Source organism: Plectropomus leopardus, chromosome 14, assembly GCF_008729295.1.
Source record: "Plectropomus leopardus isolate mb chromosome 14, YSFRI_Pleo_2.0, whole genome shotgun sequence".
NCBI lineage: Eukaryota > Metazoa > Chordata > Actinopteri > Perciformes > Serranidae > Plectropomus > Plectropomus leopardus.
The window spans coordinates 2,116,428-2,139,283 of record NC_056476.1 but is presented as its reverse complement, the minus strand read 5'-3'; the positions used below and the strand labels follow the sequence as shown (position 1 = coordinate 2,139,283).

General features: G+C 41.5%; 1 protein-coding gene across 1 annotated transcript in view; it reads right to left on the bottom strand.

Moving 5' to 3' along the window:
- gfra4a (GDNF family receptor alpha 4a) overlaps positions 1-21,809 on the bottom strand; it is a 180,239-nt gene extending 158,430 nt beyond the window's left edge. The window contains exon 1 of the mRNA XM_042500719.1: positions 21,239-21,809. Within this exon, the coding sequence (XP_042356653.1) occupies positions 21,239-21,296 (58 nt within the window). The 5' untranslated portion in view covers positions 21,297-21,809. The remainder of the gene's footprint in view (positions 1-21,238) is intronic.
- Positions 21,810-22,856: the final 1,047 nt, after the last annotated feature.

Genomic DNA, 22,856 nt, shown 5'->3' with positions numbered 1-22,856 from the left:
ACCTGCTGACATGCAGATTCAGTGTTGGAAAAAAACATAAGTACATGTACCAAAGTACAGTCTTTAACCCTTTGAACTCCGAGTAAATTGGTTTGACTTATTTGTAAAAATGTGGGGAAAAAAGGCAATGAGCAACTTGGTAAAAAAATGTTTCACAAATTTCAATAAATTAATGAAAGGTGACAAAGATTTTTTTTCCAGAATTCAATATCTAATCTAATTAATAGAATATAATTATGTATAAAGAAAAAAATGTACATATATATGTATATATATATATAAAAAATCAGTGTTTTGGGGCCACTTTCTTGTTTGTTTTTGTTTTTTTAAATTTCATTATTGTTTTATTTTTTTCTGATAATTTTCTTGCAGTTTTACTTTACTTATTTCTTTCTTTATTTTATTTTATTTTATTTTATAACAAATGTCTTGATTTTAGGTCATACGGGTGGTATGAATATAAACTCAATTGACAAATTGGCTACACCATAATAACATCTGTCAAACACTGATGAAATCTAACAGACATCACTTTTAAACAAGAAACAAAGACATGCTGCGTGATTCATACAACAATGATTGAACAACCCCTAATCACGAGATGCAAATATCATCAAACTATAAATAGCAGGAGGCTGAATTTATCATTTCACTAATCAAGAGGACGAGCAGAGAAGTGCTACAGTCGGCGTTCACATGCTTCCATATGCTTCCTCCCATCCGCAAGTACAAAAGTCTTCCAGGGAGCCGGGGAAGGTTATAAATATCCTCCGCACAGTCGTGTTGATTAGCTCCCATCCTTTTTTTTTGTCCTGTGTTGCATAATTCACAGTTTAACAGCCAAGTTTGTAAATTGATAACTGATGAAACTGAACCAACATTATTGCTGTACGTGAATAAGTAATAATAAAAATGGGACCGGAGGGGTGACGGTGCCCACAGATGCCAAGGATCTCATTCATTCTGGTTGTCACGACAAGCCGCGCTACAGCCTCAATAAAACCTTCGCCGCGCCTCGTCATCTATCACCGCTCTGGCCCTGGCAGATTCTTGGCTCGCTGTCTGAGGCCAGCCTCTTGGTCTCATAATGCGTTTTGGGCTCTTAGGCCCCCCCTCCGCTCAGGAGTGTACGACAACACAGCTCGCAGAGCGCTCTGGTACACTGTGTAAGTCCTTAAACGATATTGATGGGGGCTGAAGCCTCATGAACCCCCTGAAAGCTGAGGAGCATCATTCTGCGGCTCCGTGGCTTTTGTCCAATCCAGCACTTATCGAGATCGGACGGCGTCTTGTTTCACGCTGTGAACATGTGACCTCGGGTTTGTTCAGGTTGTTGATCAGACAAGAGGTCAGCTGACGGGGCAGCTTTCACTTTATCTGCTGCCTTGTAGGAAGTGGCGATGATAGCCAATCTGCTGCAGCACCTTTCGAGTTCTGCTTCCACTTTTTGGGAGACCAAAAGTGTCCATTAATGTCAAGAGAGTAAGTCAAGCAGCTCTGACTTCAGCGGCTGTCTACTCGTAATCCCTCATCTCCACAACCGCAGCGCTATTGACACTTAAAAACCTGAGCAACAAAAGAAGAAGTTACAAGTTTCAAGAAAATAACAGAAAATTTTGGGAAAAAAAAGAAAATATGGGTGAAAAAAAGGAACCATTAAATATAAATACACCATAAAATACTTCACAATAATTATAAACTTCTGGACATTTTTCTTTTAAATGACTAAATTCTAATAATGTCTTTTCTGTCTCTCTCTCTTTCTTTTAAAACTAACTTTCAGCACATTTTATCACCTTTCTTGGAACTTGTGGGAAACCTCTTATCGATTTGCTCAGGTTTCCAGGTTTTATTGCATGTGAGCGGCTTCTGAACTCAGCACAAGAAAAGTGATGTCATTCCAGTTTTTAAAGGGCTTGAAACCTGAGGAAATGTCTCGATTTCTTTCAAAAACATGGGAAAAAGTTGCAAGAAAATTATTTAAAAGTTTACTGTTAAGGACATAGAAATAAAATTAAAAAAAAGATAAGAAAAAAAGTATAAATATATAGTTAAAAAGGTTAATAGAATTCTAATAATCAGTATAAATATGGATTCCTGAATATTTTTTCCTACTTTTTAAATTATGCATTTCTAATTAATTACAAAACTGTATCATAATGACAAATACCAGCTGGTTTGCATGAAATCAATCCAGTTTAATATTAAACAGGTTTGGAAATTTTCAAACCAGCCCAACCCTGACTGACAGCCAATCTGCTGCAAGTCGCACTCTCTCTTTTGGAGAGACCGTGTCCGTTACCTCTCTCCGATACCATCAAGAGAGTGAGTCAAGTAGCTCTGACCTCAGAGGCTATCTGCTCATAATCCCTCATCTCCTCGACAGCAGCGCTATTAAGGAGCAGAAAAAAGGCCTAAAAAAAGCACCTAAACTTTGATAGTGTTAAAACCCTAAAAGCTGTGTTTCATGTGGCTACTCAGGCACTGGCGAAAATAACACCTGGCCGAGTGGAGGACAGATGATGCGTTGGATTATCAAATAATTGGAATCTGTGAAAGGTCACCGGCGTGATGGCGGGTGACCTTAGATCAATGGCGGCGGGTTGGGTCACACTTCAGTAGCAAGGCCTGAAGCCTCGGAGGGAGGGGATCACACGGAGCGGGGGGAAGGGCGATGGACAGAGTTAAAAGCGGCAAATTAAACCTAAAGATGAGACGTGCGCTCACCGGGAGCACGAAGGGTGAGCCGGGAGTCATCTGGAAGAGACTTCCAATATTTTCACTCTTTCTCTTTTTGGTTTTCTTCCTCCCGTCTATCTCTCAGCTCCTTTTCCCCCCATCGCTCTGCCGTTTGATCTCGCCGTGGCCCAAAGTCACAAGGTTTTATATCTTATATTCACTGTTCCACATGAGAGAGCGTGTCTGAGAAAAAAATAAATGAGGCTCTCCGAAGGCAAACGATGGCGGAGGCCGTGCAGACGTTGGCCATCGCAGCAGGGATCAGTAATTTGATTTGAAGAAAAAATCTGTGTGTGGGGTTTGAGACGGCAACGTTGGTGTGTAACTGCAGACTTCTGTTGCAAAGGCTCATTCGGATTAAGACAGGTGGAGATGTTGTCTTACCTCCTTGTTTCTTCTCCCTTTTTTCATCTCCATGCTGCTTAAAAGTAAACTATTCCTCCGCGCACCAGTCAAGTTTACATCCGTGTCTGTGAAAACATCGACTTCACTCACATCTTTCCCCGGCAGCACAGAAGATCTCTACAATCAGCTCACTTTCAAGTATCGGACCAAATATCCGCCATCCTGTTCGTGAGATGTGAGGTAATGGCCAAAAGAGTGTCAAGTGAAGGTGACCTTTGACTTTTTTGGATATAAAATGTCAGCACTTTGTCCTATTAGACATTTGCGTGTAATTTTGCCACAATTAGCATATGAGTTCTTAATCTATGACCAAAAACATGTTTTGTGAGGTCACTGTGACGTTGACCTTTGACCTTCGACCACCAAATTCTACTCAATTCATCCTTGAGTCAAAGTGGACGTTTGTGCCAAATTTGAAGAAATTCCCTCAAGGTATTCTTGAGATATCTTGTCCACGAGAATGAAACAAATGCAAGGTCACAGTGACCTTGACCTTACATTACTAGATTTTAATTAGTTCATTATTATGTGCAAGTGGACATTTGTGATGGATCTTTGACACCCCCCTTTAGACCTTATTGAGCTACTGTGTTCAGAAGAATGAGATACCCAAATGTCAGTTCATCATTTAGTCCACGTGAACAAAATTTGTGCCAAATTTGGACTAATTACCCATGTTCTTGAGATATTGTGTTCACAAGAATGACACAAATGAGGTCACATTCACCTTAACCTTCGAACTATGAGCACCAAAATGTCATCAGTTCATCTTTAAGTCCAAGTGAGCATTTCTGCCAAATTTGCAAAAATTCCCTCTTGGGTTTCTTAAGATATTCAGTAAAATACGATGAACGGACTCGATAGATGGACGAACATCCAAAATCATAATGCATAAAAGATAAGGCATAAAACAATAAAATCAGAAGGGCTGGCAGATTGTAATGATCTGTAATTGGTACCACCGGGGGGAAATATTTTCAATTTTCAAAAGAGATGAAAATCACTTTGGATGCCAGTGTTAATTGGCTGGAGAAGCTGCTACAGTACAAAGGGCTGCGCGAGCGTTATCAATATTTTTCGAGAGACCCTCCGAGCGATTAGCGCCGCGTGCTCGCAATCGGCCAGTTTCTAAATGAACCCTCTGTCTCGCACAACGAGCATTAAAAGAAAATCAATACCTCTGTTAACTGTGTATTGTTCCGAATGAAAGGCAGCGAGGGGTCTGCGGTCAATATTTTGCCACTGTCATCATCTTTAAAACGCGGACTGTGACTGTGATTGACTGGCACACCAACACACGCCCACAACCTAATTGGAATTTACTCATCGCAAGACAAAGAGCGGCAGCTCTCTTTGTCACCGACAGGATGCCGTGAGGCCTGGGGAAATTGAATTCACATCGAGAGGGATTTAATTAGACCACTTTGTACCTTTCATTGCCGCTGAATCCTATTTACATTCATTCTCCTGTTACTAAGCTGCCTTACCTTAGTTTTATTGGCTCGACTAATCTTCAGGTCTCAGTCTCTCTTTTAAAAAACGAGCATGTTCGGAGCAATGAGATGGAAGGTTTCATCTATTTAATCGCTCTGATTTTAAGAGTTTTATGTATCATATAAAAAGCAGCAGGCTGGTTGACCTCATGGTTAACACAAAAAGAGCAATGTAAGGGGAGTTAAAATGTGTTAGAGAGATAAGAGAGATACTGCAACGCAAATCTGTAATCCCACCGGCGAAATGCAAACATGCACCGGATGAAACGAGGAAGAAAAGCAACTAATTTTCTTATTACATTGTGTGCAGCGTGTCAATCACGACCCACTAAAATCCCCTTTGAAATAAATCTAAAGGGAAAAAAAACTGTATTTAGATGTGCTGGAACAAAAAGACCTTGAAGGCAGGATTTATCAGCTTAGCTAAAGGGAGATGATCCACCGAGCACAGATAGGAGAGGGGTTGCCCCGTCTTATTGTGAGCTTAACTGGGACCCGAAAAAAAGCAGCGTATGATAGTCACATGGAATCCATCCTGAGGCCCGTAGGACATAAATGTATCGATAGTTTAATAAGACCAGTTGAACTCCCGCGCTGCTAACGTCTCTGCCGGGTTTTTCTTTGAGCGCTCTCCCTGATTCAAAGCGCAGACGTGCTGCCTTTAGGCTTTGTTGTCAGACGCGCCCTCCTGCCACTCACCTGATGGAGTTAAAGTTACTGTACCTGTCACTCATCCTAATGAGTCCACCGATATCTTTGTGCTCTGAATAATAAAGAGGCATTAAATCAGCAGGGAGATTAAATGTTTATGTTCTTAAACTTAAAGCTGCCAATTAATATTTTTACATTAACAACGGGTCAAAAGAGTAACTTTATGTAAAAGGAGCAAAGAGGCTTTGATAAACACGCTGCGTGCGACCATTTTTTCTGTCATTATGTTGCATAGACGTAGCTGAGTAGTTATTTAGCTGTGTAAGAAGACGTCACCTGCATTTTTAACCCTTTGAAACCTGAGCAAATTGGTTTAATTTCTTTCTAAAACATGAGTAAAAGTAAAGAGAAATTTATAAAAACATGCCCCTAAAAATTACGAGTAAAATTTTCTGAAAATAAGCAAAAATAAAAAATTAAATAAATATACACGTTTTTGGTTTCGGTAACATGATTTTAAAAAAATAATTACAATAAATATAAATATAATTTTTTGACATTTTTTTTCAGGTAACTTTAAAAAATACATATATATACTTCTCACAATTTGTAGGGCATTTCTTGTCAAGTTGGTCATTGCCTTTTTTCCCAATGTTTTTCTATTTTTGGTTAACTTGGTATGACAAATAAAAAACAACAGTACCCATGAGCCTCGGTGGGCTCTGACCATGGTGAAGACACCCGGCACACGCATGAATCACAGCTGTGACTCAACAAACAGATTTCAACTATCTGTTACTGCAATCAAGCATGAAACATAATGCCACAGCTGCCGAATTCAGTCACAATTTACCCCGAATCAAAAAGTGATTGATTTGAGTCAGTGGTCTGATTTAAACCGGTGAATGTTTTAGGTTCATGTTGCCGTTGGCGACGTGGGAAACAGAATTTATCTCCTCTAACTGAACATTTGCATCATAACTTTGGAGTCCTTGAGAGTCGCACTTAACTTCTTTTCTGATGTTTCAATGTGCACAGACTTTATCAAATATTAAGAGTGCAATCTTTTTCCACATCATTTTGGCATTGTTGGCAGGATTTAGATGTATATTTACATCAAGGCTAGTTCTCGGCACTTAATTACAAATGCAGTTTGTACAAATGGTCTTAGACTATCAGCTCTGTGTGCAGGCCTGGATACAGGCCAGAAGCAGGTTTAGTTTTTTCTAATTAGTTTGTCATTATTTGTACTGATATATCAACCACTCCTATGACCAGTTATCTAACGATGTCTGTTCAGAAAATATCATAGCTCCACTGAAAGACGTCCATATGGATTAAAATCAAACATCCCTGAAAGGCTGTTTTTAGCAGGATGGTGTGATTTCGTTGAGTAAACACAAGGTCACGGAAAGATTCAGACTGATATTGTATAACATATGGTACTTGTTAAATGTAATTTTAATGCAAAAACAGTTCAAACCGTAGCTCAGTAGTAAAATCAGACGTTTTGTGATAAATATTCTGGGAAATGAGACAAGACACAGAGTGCCCCATCATCACTGCCAATAAACTGTTTTTTTTTTGCATCTTGTATCTTTATGAAATCTTGAACATCTTCCAGGTTTTTTTTTTCCGTCTGCCTGGTTGATGACGTTCAACATGACGGGCACAAAGACGTGTTCGGCTGAGTGGCCCGCGACAGTCTACAGAGTGGAAGCCGTGTAAGAGTGTCGAGCCACGAAGTCTTTCATTAGCCCTCATAAATGTTATCTGGCACATATCTGAGACAAGCTGGGTGGATCGCCTGCTGCGATTTGGCCCGGTCTACACATCCCCATCCTCCTCCACCTCCCGTTGGCTCCGCCAGTTGACAGCCTGGCACTGAACCTGATTCCCAAGTCCTGATTTCACACTCGCGCTCTGTTTCTATCTCACCAGTCTGAGCGGAAACGCCATCGCAGAAACTGCAGCTCTGATTAGAAACCAATTAGCTCCCCAGATCCCGGGGCCCCTGCAGCAGAGGCTGCAGGACGTCATCTGGATTCGGCTCCTGCTCTGGACGAGGATCTCTGCTCCCCATCTGCTCTCTGGGAGTTCTTGGAGAAAAGTAAGCCGACAAGTTGAGGAGCTTTAATATGACCTAACCTACATGTGAGCAGTGGCAGGCTGAGATGGATAACCCTCGCTCCCAGTTCGTGTCTCTCAGGTAACTGTAGTTTTTTACATCTTTGGCCTCTGCATTGATGAATACCTTTTCAATATAAGCCACGATTTTCTTTAAAATAAACAGAAATTCAGAGAAAAGCTGCGGTTGTTTACAAAAAGAAGCATTTTACAAACACATTCATAATCCTCAAAGACAATCCTGCTGCTACAATAATAATCTGTCCGGCGTACAGTGAAACAGATTTTTTAAACCTGTTTTACAAGGCAGTTCTGAGCCCAAACAAAAATAGCTTTTCTGTCAAGTTAAGCAGCAAGCAGTCTGTTTCAAGACCACAGAAACATTTACACAGTTTTTCTGCCTAATCTTGACAGATATTTAGACCCTCCCACTTTTTAACAACGAGCCATGACAATGCATTTCTTGGCTAATTGACAGATGATTCTGTCCAGTCATCATCTGCAAAAATTAAGTCAAGAGAAGCTCTTCAACCTATGAATTTATGTCCTCTATGCAAACAGGACAAGTAACATGAGCCAGCAGAATCTGGTGGGTAAAACTGGACTTACTTGACATTTTAACGGTGACAAGTTGTAGCAGACACACAGCAGACGAGAGATACTCAATTTACAGCCCGCTGGCCAAATCTGGCCCCAAGTAGGGTGCAGAGTGGCCCCCCAAACATTTTCTAATTCACACTGAAATTCACAGAGATTCACTCTGGGAGTTTTTTTGTACTTTGAGTTAAATAAGTTGCAAGAGTGCATTTTTTTTTTTTTTTTTAGAAAAGTACCACCATAGGATCCCCCACAACCCCCTACAGAGGTCTTAGCTAAGCCCTTAATGCCCTAAAATCCTATAAATGTCCTAAAATCCAAGAAAGGTCCTAAAATCCTAAAAACTTCATAAAACTGGAGATGTTTCCTAAAATCATAGAAATGTCCTAAAATCCTACAAACATTTAAAATCCTATAAACGTGTTATAATCCTAGAAACATGTATGGGGCCGCTGCGCCTGGCCCCTGGCCTCTCGTCATTTTGTGAAAGTGGCCCTCAGAGCACAGCAGGCTGAGTATCCGTGCTGTAGACTGACAGGGTAACAGACTCATCGTGTATCATAAACTCTCTGCCGTCCAAAATAACGTACATTTCTAGTTCTTGAATATATGCCATCTTCAAACGTTCTACCAGAAAAAAAGAACATCGTCTTCATGCCAGCTTTCCCGAAACCATCTGGGTCAAGAAAATAAAGACGGCAAATGTTAAGAGGTAGCTGCCTAGTTCTCCAGTTTCCATCTTATTCAGGTTAAAGACATGCAGGGTGTCCCAATTCCAGCTACAGTACACACAACTTCTGAGCAGGCTCTGAGTCTACAGTTATCCACACTGGAAAAGTGACAGAAGTATAGTTTACTCACTACAGTCAGTACACATAATAAAATGTTTTTGAATGTGCTGTTGATGCAACACAATGCAACATATTGAAGAAATGGAAGAGCTGCTCAACGCTGCAAATGAAAGAAAACTAACTATGGATGGCGGTGAAACACCTCAAAAAACACAGTTTCAGTCAAAAGTCACAGTCTGATAAATCACACAAGCAAATACTGTATCATTTTATAGTGTAAACAACCCAACTGCCCCCCAAAAATGTTGGCATTGGATGCCAACCAAAGATAGATTACATTTGCATGTTATTTCGTAGCAAATATCTTAAAGCTTTACGTAACAGCAAAGCTTGAACCATATAGATTTTAGCAAAAAGAACTGGGTATGGTTGGGAAAAGATCAAGATTTGGCTTAAAAATACATGGTTTCGCTGGCACAATGGCAGCTGGAAACGCAGAGCTGTCTCTGTAAAAAAAAATAACGTAATGACACTGGGTCTTTAAAAAACCAGCCCATTCACATTTCTAAGTCATCAGATACTGCCGCTATGTCTCACCGTCACTAAAAGCTACCTTTCATGGCAGTATGTCTCAGTGGTATGATGCGGCGGTGGATGGCATCTGCCATAAACACTGCTGGTAACGACATAATTAAAAGTACTGAAAGTCCCTATTGGGGGTACAGGAGTTGTGGTGGATGGGTCTAACAAACTCCGGACTTTCACCCCACCGTTTGCTTTCTGTATGAATGTTGAGCCAAACCATGATTTTCTAAACCTAACCACGTGCTTGTGTTGCACAAGGAAAAATACGAAACACAAATTGTTTTACTGACATCTTAAGTTTTCTTTTAACAAGACTGAATGACACACTGCATTTAACAGGCGTAATTTGACCCGCCGTCCCTCAACGTCAGCAACAAACGCAGAAGGATACCCAGCGTGTAATATGTAGACGTGAACAGCACTGACCTGAGATGCGGTACTTGATGAGTTGGAATGAGAATATGCTGTAAAAAAACAGTTTTGGTGGCTGGAAAGCTGCAATTACTCCCTAAAAAGTGACCGGTTTTGTTGTTCACTGCAGTATCGTGGTGCAAACCAAAGCTGTCAATCATGGCAGAAAATCCTCTTTTTTTTTAGGAGAGAGTAACTAATCATAAAAACAAACACTTGAACAAACAGCAGGGTGATAAGAACTACCCTCAGTGACAGGAACCATCTTTGGGAGAAATGTATTTGGCGTGTAATTTTAGTTTGGCCCATTCACATGGAGGGGCGGGCTTTATGACCTATACTGCACAGACACTCAGGGCGATCCAGATTTAAAAGTTACACTTCGGGGGAACTGTCATGCTGTCCATCTTTATATATAGTCTATGTCTGTAACATGTTGGCTTTTTTATGGTTTAGCCACTAAAGTAAAGGCTTTTTAATGTAATTCCTTCTTGTTTTTCATATTTTTGAAGTCCCTGGATTTTCTTCCTGTTTATCCTGTTGGTTCCCGTTGTCCATGAGCATCCGTGTAAAGTTTTTGACCTTTGTTTGATTACAGCCTTCAGAGCAACTTGTCATCTCTCTCTTTTTTTCTTGGGTTTTATTGTTTGTTGATTTTGAACAGTGTGTCACACAATTCACCATCCTCTCCACCAGTTCACACTGTCAGCTTTAATACAGAAGTACACCACTTTAAAAGTGTTGACGTGATACTTATCAACCGTGAATGTAATGTATTCATGGTCTGCAGAAACATATAACGCAAACACTGTCTTCTGGAAAGCGAGCTGGTATTAAACACTCAGTTATATTGATTTCTTGTACAAATATTATATATTTTATACAATTAATATAAGTGGAGACTAACCTTGTAACATGTATTAGAAATACACTTCACTGTGCACCTGAGTTCATATCTCTTAGCAACAGGACGGAAAAGTCTTCGACGATTATGGACATTTGTCCAAAAGCACACAATGTTTTGTTTAACAATATGCTGTTGAAATGTTTGAGTTACATTTGTGACTCAAGATGTAATCCATCAAGCCAAAGTCTAATGTAAAAAAACTATCATTACGCAGCAGTAAAAGGCCTTTAACATGCTGATGTCTGGAGTGTGTGCAGCGCCGGGACAGCATGCGTGATTAATGTATGGGATCATGTGAATGGAAACGGAGTCTTGGTGATTATCAGCAATATTTTTATGTCGGCTCCATCTATGCGAAATGGGAATATGATTGCCACCTCCAGCACTTCTCTCAATAAAACGGTGGAGTAATAAGAGCCTTTATTGTATGGGTCCGGATAATGGTCCGCGCCAGTCGCAATGAGACACTGAAAGTTCCTTATACTTAAAAACACACTGACAGACACACTTAGAGGCTTTAAGTACTGTGAACACTTGATGAGGGGCCTTGAAGCTGTGCTAGCTTGTTTCATTACCACTTGTCATTCTCTCTGCCGAGCCAACTCCGTGATACCTTTTTCCCCCACTCACAAAACTTTTTTCTTCTGATTAATTGCAGCCTTTTAGGCTTTCTCACAATCAGCCTGGACCACTTTGCAGCCTTTTCATTACAAAGTTAAACGTCTGGCTATGGAATACAGTGGCAGTAAATGCCATATCCTTTCAGAAAGGCAAGGGCAGGGTAATTGTCTCTGTGGCATAATCGTCCCTTAACAAAAGCTAGTGGAAATGACAGGGTTTTAACATAATAAGGAGCACTGTCATTTTGGTTTCACCCCACAAAATCCTCCCAACCGGCGTCAGTGCTGCAGTTTGATTCCCTCTATTCCAGTGAATGTTTATCTCCATCTTAGGGGCTTCCATTTAGCTCTTTTCTCCGCTGCCGATAGCCTGTAATTGCCTCCATCTGCTCTTTGTACATACAGTATAAGTTGCCTTGGCAGAGATAACGGATAGCAGGGAGGAAACCAGTATGACAGCAGAGAACAGCCAGTTATAAATGTCAGCTGGTCACCAATGCAGTGCACCCTCAGCTAAGGTACTCATCCCAAATCTTCACATATTACCGCTTTGTCTGTGGATTTGAAAGTCTACAGGCAAAGTGGCAATATAATGCTTTAGGTATCTTTCTGCTTCTGCTGTTGAGTGCTGCTGTAAATCATAAGAAAAAAAATGCAAACTGTTTAAAAAAGTCTTTCTTGACGATGTTTTGCTAAAGATTTAAGTGGTGCTGCTTTACTCTGCATGACATAATGAGACAAGACAGAAAATGCATCATGAAAGTAATTTACAGTTGCAAATAATTACACTTAACGCCAAACATAAATGCACAATAACCGGCAGCATTTCAACCTAGAGCCGTCCAGCAGTGTAACATTTGGTCACAACAGGTTGTGAGTGGTAGCGTTATCGACTGAAGCTGCCCGGCGGTGTGTTGTTGTATCATACAGCAGCGAAAGGTGACTTTTTAACATCATAATCTTACACCAAAAGCACTGCAAAAGTGGCGGTATTTGACTACTTTTGAATGAGAACAGACTGAACTTTAAGTTCATTTTGCTGAGTCATTATGACAAAGAAGGAAGGCAGTGCTCCCAAAAACAGTTGAGCATTATCTCAGCGAGGAGACAGTTGACAAATTAAATCAATAAATCAATCACACGTGATGGATCGTGTGTCAAAAACGATATCGGCAAACGTGATGATCTGGGATGCAGACTGGGGCGAGCAATCTCTACTATCTTTACTTTGGGGATGTGGAGCAACAGGTGTCAGGTATAAAAAACAAACAACCTAAATGAAATTCAAAGGTGCAGCACAGTAAAGCCGAGGATCCGAACAGAGCCGGCGCACCGGGGATCTAAACTCGGCTCTGGTGAGACGCTCTACCGAGGATACATATCTCCTCTCTGTTAGATGCCCGACGACAGCCCCAGCCTCATGGAAAAATAAATCCCCTCTCTCGCTGTCACACACGGCTTATTCACATTCACATCCTCCTCTTCCCGCTATGTTTGCTCCTGTAATTCTCCGACACTATTCGCTCCCTTCTCTCTGTCACAGGAACTTGAAGGCACACAGAAGTATCCACTATAAGAGAAATCAAGAAACTGTGCGGCGCTGCAGCAGCTACGGGGACCCGGTGAGAGAGAAGGGTGAGTATGAATTATACATGTGTCAGGGGGTGGTGGTGAGGGGGTGGGCTTCAGATTTGTCAGAATAAATGCATAAAGCGCACACTTGCAAAAACCCATAATATTATCTGTCACAATTCAAGGTTACCAAACATGCAAGGAGCAAATTATTCATTCCCATACAAAGCATAGTAATGAGGCTGAATAAGTGCTGAGAGCGACAGAGGGAGTTGGGTCTGGATACGCGGGAGGCCGTCCGCTCTGTGTGTGCGTTTGTGTGTGCGGCTGTTAATTAGGAAGCTATCTGTGTGGAGATCCTATTATCTGTAGAGTTTCTGTCACTGTCCCTGTGCACTCTAATATCTGTCCTGTGAAACTCAAATACATATGATTACACCTCCCACGCCAACGTTTGGAAATTCACTGTATTTTAAAGACACGTTAATTAATACTGTTACATTCACAATGGTTCAAATGACTACATGGGTTCAAAGTGATAGAGATAAACCCACATAAAAGTTTTTCGACTAAACTTTTTAGCATTTTTTGTTAAACACCAAACTTATGGTTCACTTCAGTGTCAGTGCTCTAATAAATCAAGTTTTCTGCAGCAGGAGGCAGTTGGTTTTTAGCAAACATGCTCTAAAAATAAACTCACCGGATCTGTTGCAACCTGCCAAATATGTTTGGCCAGTGTAAACATTTTATTTTAATTTGATTTTAAGACAAACAGCGGGCTCACGGGTGTACTGATTTTTACCACTAGTTGTCTCACTTGACTCATTAGTCGCTCCCAAGTGGAACATAATCAGTCTTGGCTCTTGGCGGACTTCCATTAACAAATATGAAATATTATGCATGGAAACGTGTCTGTTTTTAAAAAACTTCCATTTGTCGCAAAAAAAGTTTTGACACTCGCATGAAGTGGTATTTCAGGCGATCCAAAAAACCAATATGAGCAACTCAGAGTCCACATGTGACCTCAGTGACTCTGTAGCACACACCTACACAGGGTTTGAAGCCCGAAACTTCCTTCCAGTTGGTTAGAACAGAAGAAGTCGGGCTGGACAATATACGGGATAAATACCGTTACCGTGATATGAGACCACAAACCGTCTGAGCTTTTGGATATCGTCACATCATGATATAAAATAAGTTTTGTCTTTTCCTGATTTTAAAGGCTGCAGTAAAGTGATTTAATTTTCTGAACTTCTCAGACTCACAACTACTACTTCCTTTAATACTTGCATTCACCCACTTAAGTCATTAAATCCACATCACTGATAATTATCAAAAATCTCATTGTGTTAATATTTCGTCTAAGTACAAATAGTCATCCCTAAAATATGTTCACAGTATCAATATCTGCGTATTTTGTCGTATCATGATGGTTTTGTTGACCAGTCCAGCATTCATGAAGCTTTTTAGGAGATTTAAAATACTGTGATATATATACCGTGTACCGTGATATGGCTCAAATATATTGTGATGTTATTTCAAGGCCGTACCGCGCAGCTCTAAGAAGAAGCCTCTTTGACAAAAGGTGAAACGTCTTCGACAAACAAAATAGCTCTTATGTACTGATCCAAGTTTCTATTTCCTGATGCCAACTCATAGCGTGCACCAATCTAAGACCGGCGTTAACTTGTCAGAATCATGCAGCCCGGGATTGCTGTGGCTTTAAAACTGAGTTGGTGGCCCACCGTGACTGGAGGAGTGTTACAAATGGTGAAAACAAAGACACTGTATTTACTGTTAATCAATCACAGCACGGTTGATACCCGATCTGCTGTGAAAGGTCAGTATTGGCACAAGGATGGGAGTGAATCCCGACCATCAGCAGTGTTAGTCCCCCCAGCATTAGTGTAAAGCTTTGATTCTTAAGTCCAGATCCACCATCTGGCACTGATATTCAATAACCATACAGACAGACAGCTATCTCAGAGGAGGCAGACAGACTTGTTTCTTTACACTGACAGAAGCACGAATTCATCGAAATCCTAAGAAGCAACATATAAGATCTTAGAAACTTTTTCTCTCAACTGAAAAATATTTAATTGCTATTTGTCTTCCAACTACATAGCTCACATTCGGGGACAATACATCTTATTCTAGGTGTCAAAAGGTACACTGGAAAGGAAATTTAAAAATCAAATTACTTGTTGCAGAAGAAGAAGCTTGAGGAAAATATGGACAAACAACAGAAACACTGCATAAAAAATAAGAGTATCTGAAGATATTCTTCCCCTCTAAAGATTAAACTATTTTACTGCAGTGAATAATAATTAAAACTATGGAACTACTACTTAAAAAATCTATTCAACAGGACTGGGATCTTAATCAGTAAATAATTACCTGATGAAGAATGGTAATCAGCAGTCAGCGTACTTCGAATGCCGCAGTCTAAACACAGTAATTAGTTTTGGGTAACTTTGCTCCGCAGTATGAAATCAAAATTGCTCAAGTTCCAACGAGTGATTTCAAACGCTCCAACAACCAAACCATGACTAGCTACAGTGTAAAATAACGGAGGTTAATGTGTTTTTGTTTGTTTGTTTGTTTGGTTTGAAGTAATTAACACGATATGTGTCACATTTGACCTTAAGTCTGACAAGTTCTCAATTATTTGTGTTGCTTTTTTTTTTCATTTTTTTTTTTCATCAGCCATGACTCTGATTTTGTAAAAACTCATTACACCGCAAAAATTTCACAGTCAAAATAAAATTGCTGCTCTTTGAACTTTTCTTTTCACAATTCAACAATTACTTAATTTTCGGATGTGCAATTTGATTATTGTGTTCATTTTTTTCCTCCACTGAATGTAACTGCTGACAGCTACCACTTTGAAACAAATTACACATAATCATCTGTTTGCAAAACAGGCTGAGATGAAATCAACAGTAGATGCCCCTCTCACTCTGCTGGGCCTCTTTATAGGACGTGATACCGACTCCCCCTCCTTATGAATCTAATCTTCAGCCGCACAAGTTCGCCTTTGTGAAGGGCCCCCGCAGTTTAACGCAAATTGTTCACACCTTCCCTCCATGACTGCTGCCCCCGTGACGAACCAATCACCACCAATTCATGCTGGGAAAATATGCATACCACCCTCAAGTAGTGGGCCGTTTATGTTTATGATTATTACTTCTTGCCAGCCAATTATTGCCGCGTATGTAACACAATTCACAAAATTAAAACAATATAAGCCTCCGCCATGTCGCAAATGGAGAAGTAGGCTGTGTTCATTTGCTGCCTACCACTTAGAGAGGAATAATATGCAGATAAACCTGGTCAACTAATTATAGTAATGACTGCAAAATGTTCAGAGCGGTGCGGGCAGATAATCACTGAAGCATCACAAGGCTGAGCAGTAAATATGCTTATTTCAATCTGAAGTAAATAGAGGCTTGTTTTTTATTCCCCCTTCGTTTTTCAATGCATGACTTTACCCCCGCACGATAACAAAATGCAAAAACACCGCATGCTAATCTTGCATACACCCACTTAATACACCTCACTTCATCAGAAAGAGACATTCATTAGGGTGGACGGATATTATTGCAGCCCTGGACACCACGGGCATTTTTAAAGCCTTGTTTGGCCTGGCAAGTTGTAGGGGAGCATATTTATATTTGCAGCAGGAGCTTGGGGGAAGAGAGCTGAATGCAAACACACACACACACACACACACACACACACACACACACACAAAGCAGCCTATACGTCCTCTTAAACTGAAAGGTCCTCGAGAGGATAGTGGGCTGCCAAGTGACGATTCTCAAATGTCTAGCGATCATCCAGTGGATGTATAAAAAACCCAAGTCATCACATATTGCTGCTTTGCGGTGGACATCAGCGTCTACATATTACGCTCTAGGTGATCTTCTGCATCTGCTGTTCACGTTCCAGGATGGCCTGTGATGCCAACAAATGCACGAGGTGGGATTACACTGCATGTTGCATTTAGGCAACAAAAGCAAATGGCAACCACTGCCAGGACATGAAGACACGCACATGCTGGCACAGATGGTTAGGATTAGGCAACAAGGGCACGGATGGTTAGGCGAAGAAAACAAACCCATCAAGTTCAGACGGCAAGCGAACACTTGACTCCATGAAAGTCTGGGTTTTATTTGATCCATCCACCACCCCTCCTGTCTGCCCTATGGGGACCTCCGTGCTCCTTATAGTACGTTGTTACAGACAGAGTTTCAGTGCGACGCCATTCGGCTGCGTATCATGTGGATGCAACAGGTTTTTTTCTGGCTGCATCCTCAACTGACAAAGACCGGACGCGTAACATGTCGCCATGGCAGGTGCCGTTTTGCCGTCCACCGGTGAATAAAAACACCTTGAACTGTTTTGTCTGGTGGTGTTTTCAACTGACGCAGACCGTACGGACATCGTGTTGCTGTGTCTGGTGTGGTTCATCCAGCCACAATAGTTACACTGTCAATGGTTTTGTCCGGTGGTATTCTCAACCAACGCTTTCCATCAGCATATCATTCAGACACGAAAAGTGGCTTATGCCATTGGGATCTTTTGCCAAAAAGCATCACAAAAGCAGCAGTATTTGATGACTTTGGTTTGAGAAAGGGCTGTCAAAAACTAAAGGAAGTATGGCCTGTATTTAAATGTGCTCAACAACACAAAGTTGCTGAAAGAAGCGATGCCGCTATCAAGTGCTCCATGAAAGCTACAATTTCTGAGTTGACCATTTGACTTCTCATGTATTCGAGTGCTCTCACAAAACGTAATTACAAAATGCAACCCATTAACAAGAGTTTTTCTTGATGATGTTTCGCTTATGATTAAAGTGGTGTTGCTACTTTGCATGACAAAGGAGACAACACAGAAAATGCATAACAAAAGCATCATAAAGATGTGAAAAATCCCACTAAATACTAAACACCAATGTACAATAACAAAATCACAACAGTACACAATACTACATGAATTGACTTGGCAAGTTTTAGAGGAGCATGTATATATATTTGCAGAAGCGACTCGGGGAAGAGAGCTAAATGCAAACACAAACACACATGCAAAATAGCACATACCTCCTCTCACACCAAACGGTCCTTTGTGAGGACAGTGGGCTGCCAAGGGATAGTCCTCAAATGTATAGCTGAACCAGTACCAAGAAAAAAAACTGGAAGTGAGCCCTGTATATAAACATGCTCAGAAAACACTTTAGCCAAAGTTGCTAAAGAGACCAATGTCGTCTGCAAGTGCTCCATGAAAGCTCCAATTTATGAGCTGTAAACATTAACACATTTAAGTGCTCTAATAACACATTACAACAACATGCAACCCATTAACAAAAGTGTTTCTTGATAATGTTTTTGTTTAAGATTCAAGTGGTGCTGCTCTAATTTGCATGACACAGTAGACGACACTTGCAAACAAAAAGAATCACAAAAGCAACGTGCGGTTGCAAATAATTACACTAAATATGAACAAACAATAACAAAATCACAAAAGTCTGACAAAAACTAACTTGGCAAGTTGTAGAGGAGCATCTTTATATTAGCAGCAGGGGCTTGGGCAAAGGAGCTGAATGTAAACACACACACACACACACACACACACACACACATAACTGCCAATATGTCCTCTTAAACCGCAAGGTCCTAATTAGGAAGTGGGCTGCCAAATAGTGGTCCTTAAATGTATAGCTAAACTAGCATAAACAAAAATGTGGAATTGAGCACAATATTGTGCACAACAATACTTTGGTATAAGTTGTTGAAGGAACTGATGCTGCCCTTAAGTGCTCCATAAAAGCTCCAATTTCTGAGTTGTAAATATGACTTTTGGCACATTCAAGTGCTTTTGTAACACACAATACAAACAAAATGCAACCCACTAACAAATATTTCTTGATGATGTTTCGCTTAAGTGCTACTTCGCATGACAAAATAGACAATGCAGAAAATGTATCACAAAAGCAACATACAGTCGCAAATAATTACACAAAAACACAAACGTGCAACAATAAAAAAGTTGACGATGAGTTGACTTGGCAAGTTGTAGATAATCATATTTATATTTGCAGCAGAAGCTTGGGAAAGATGCAACGTACACAAAACATCCTATACATCCACAAAGGAAAGGTTCTCTTAAGGACATTGGGCTACCAAGTAACAGTCCTCAAACGTATAGCTAAACGAGTAGAAAAAGAAAAAACCTGTAAATGAGCGCTGTACATAAGCATGCTAAAGAGAACTTCAGCTGAAGCTCCTGAAAGAACCGATGCCGCCTTCAAGTGCTCCATTAAAGCTTTTAAAAACGACTTTTCTTGCATTCAACAAAATGCAACCCATTAACAAAAATGTTTCTTGATGAGGTTTTGTTTAAGATTCAAGTGATGCGTCTCTTCCTTCGCAATAACAAAGGAGACAACACAAAAAATGCATCACAAAAGCAACATACAATCGCATATAATTGCACTAAACGCCAAACATGAACACACAATAACAGAATCACAACAGTCTTACATGAGTTGACTTGATGTACGTGCCGTCCTGCGTCTTTTTGGCACATCTCAGCAGCTCAGATTTCGAAGGAAAACTCCAAACATCCAATTTGTATTCACCACTTTCCCCCCTAAGACCGACCACCTCCGTCTTCCCCTCTCTAACCTTCAGGCTGAAGCTGCTGCACTTCCTTTGATCCCTCCTTCCTCCTCTCTGTCTCCCTGTGTGTGGCTGATGGACGGGATCATGAGGCCCTGGGTTAGAGACTCTCTGCCGTTTTGACACATCTCTTTGACAAGGTGAGAATATCAGTGAAGAAAAGACTACGACTGACTGCCCCCCTCCCCTCCTCACATCCTGCTCTCACTCACCCACCCAGCTCATGTCTCGAGTGACAGCACAGCACCGTGACACACGTTTTACATGTACTGTGGAGTGTGAGGGATGACAGGGGCACATAAGAGCATTACTTCCTTCAGGGGGGAAAGTGTGGTGGACAGTAGTGCTGCAAGTGTTCAGGGTTCAAGGTGGTGGAGCCCCACAATTTCCAGCGTACTATGCAAGGCTGCGCTCAGTGTGCCTCATCGTCAGCGTCTGCAATCACAGCTGCAGCAGAGGGAAATGGAGTCTGAGATGTGGAGCTGTCATCATCGAGGCTATAAATCTCACAAATACAAATCTCTCCGTCCGTACGTCCTGTTTCCAGCCCGCACTCGCTCTGCGGGAAGGTTTTTTTTCTCCATGGTGGGGGAATTTTGCAGAACAGAGTGCAGCAGAATCAGAAAAAAGTCTGGAGTTTGTACCACACATGAATTTTAAATGAGAGCAGCAGAAAACAGCACTGACATTAGGAATGACTTGCACCAGCTGGCACAATGAGAAGCATACAGGTAACATGATTAATAGATTTAGGCGGAAAAAAGCTGAGTGAGAATGAGTGTGTGTATGTGTGTGTGTGTTTATGTGTGCTCAACTCTCAACTGATGAATTTACTGTTTGATTTTATCCTGCACACCACTTTGGGTAGTTTTTTGCCTCTTAAACACACACACACAAGCACGCACAAACGCGCGCGCTCACACGCGCGCGCACGCACGCCCCAAACACCGCACACACCGGCTGCCACTCCGCTCCGCCCCCCAGCACATACGTACAGACAACACAATTCACCTGCAAAGGCAGGTGCACAACGCACGCACGCACGCGCGCAACAAACCACACAGGCTGATACACGCGCGCACACAGACTTTTCCACACACTTGTCTGCATTGGCATTTTCGCAGTCAAACTGGGGACCAGCAGCAGCAGCGGCGGCAGCTTTGGTGGTAAAAACATTTCTAACGCGCCCTCTCTCCTTGCGTAATCTGCTCTCACATCCATGTGTTAGCAAATCCCGAGAATAAAATGGGGAGTGTGTGAGGGGCTGCTGCCTGCAGGGAAACACAAAAATTGCCCTACGAGACTGCAAGCATCTCTTGAGTGGAGAAAATCCGGCGAGTGCCGCCGCTTCATTACTGTCAGTCACCCATCAGATCGTATTTTGCGGTCTTTCTGTGTGGTCCTTTAACAAAACCAGTATCCCTGCTGTGTCCGGGACCCCGTAGTGCATCCGTGCACATTTACACAACTGGCTGATCATGCAGGAAAAGAAATATCTCAGCATGCAACTTTGACTAAAAGCAGGCGCATAAGGACTCGTTAAAGAACAGTTGCACTGATGAGACTGAAAACGGGTCTAACAGCGGGTCTGCAGCGACCATCCGCAGAACATTCATTTTGCACAAGTTCAACTACACTGAATTACAAGTGTTCAACTTACCAATAAGAGCCAGCTGTAAGAAGTACAGTCCGAGGAAGTCCATTATGGAGTGCGACATTAATTCACACGGATGCAATCCCGGGCGAGCGATGATTCGGAGAATAAAAGCCCTCTGTTTGTTGGAAAATTGGCACCGAAATTAAGACCGAAAGAATCGCAGCTATTTCTCAAGTGATGACTGGCCACTTACGCTGACGCCGGAATCCACAGCATTGCATGAAAAAGCAGGAGCGGAGCAGAGCATCATTTTTTAACAGTCAAACTTTTGTCACGGAGGAAAAATGGGTTACAGCTGCGCCAAATCAAGCCACTAGTTCCAAATCAATGCAACACCGAGGGGTGGAGGAAAAGAAAAAAACTGTTTGTTCCTTAGGTGGAATAAATCTTGCGCGTATTGAACATCCCTGGCCGTCTCATCCGTCCGTCCTCCTGAGCGGCTGCTTCCTCTCCTCTTCGCCTCCACCTGCGCACCGTCTGGAAAACTGCGGATGAATCACAGGGGCGCGTTGCTTTGCGCACTCCGACCTGCGAGTCACCACAGTTTCCCTGTGATCCTCTGCTCCCAGGCGGGTCGGCCGGAGATGCCCAGCCCAGCTCGTTTAAAAATCCAATCTTGGCCAAAGTTGAAATAGGACAAGTGAAATCGATAGCCTATTTCATACTGCCATAAAATAGAAACAATAAACCCGCGTAAAATGGTGCATAGTCTGTATGGGTGGGTAGAGCGTATCCACACTTCTCTGAAAGTAGGTTATTTCCCCCCCTCAAAAAAAGAGAAACTACCACTTGCATGAGAATCATTGATTTGGAGGCAGCTGAGAAAATATTTTAGGGGCCCCTACAGCAGCAGCAGCAGCAGCAGCACAGGAGGAGCAGACGTAAAAAACAGAGCCAGGCTGACTCACAGTGTCTGTGCCTCTTAATGGTAAAAATGAAGAGACCATCTTGCAGCCAGCATGGTCTGTTTGAGGCTACCTGCTGTCTAATGTGCTCATGCTGGTCTCTTTTCAAAACAGAACAAAGAATAATCTGTTTTGATCTGGGTTTTGGGGGGACAGTGAGCCTGACTGACATATGAGACGCCTATTTTTTTATTTTTATTTTTATCTATAAACATTTTGTTTTCCAGAATAAGTGGATTAAGCCTGTTGAAGTGGCACTCCATAAATCATGGAGAATATTTAAATTCTTCATACTGACAGCTGTTATAGATGCTTTCCTCTGTTTTTTTTTTTTTTTCCTTTTTTTTGGTCAAAGCTTGAATTATTTTCAAGCCGTTAAAATCACACTCCGGATGAGAAATTAATTTTTGAGCGGTTTCCCCCTGTTGGGAGTTGTTTTGCCTCCTCAAGCTTATTTTTGGAGTTTTTACAGCAACTCAGGGACACTTTCATCCAAAACCTTGTTTGTGCAGTATGTAAAAAAGGCTGACACTCACGGAAAACGTGGGAAGGATCATACTCTGAGTCTGAAGAATAAGCTGTACAACCTTATAAACACTGACAAACTTCTGCTCAGTGTTTTCTTTTTTTGGGAGGAGAGTGGGCAGCGGACTCCTCTCAGGATTTGGGTAAAGTCAGACAGTAGGAAGGTTGAGAGGGAGGATGCTGCAGCAGCT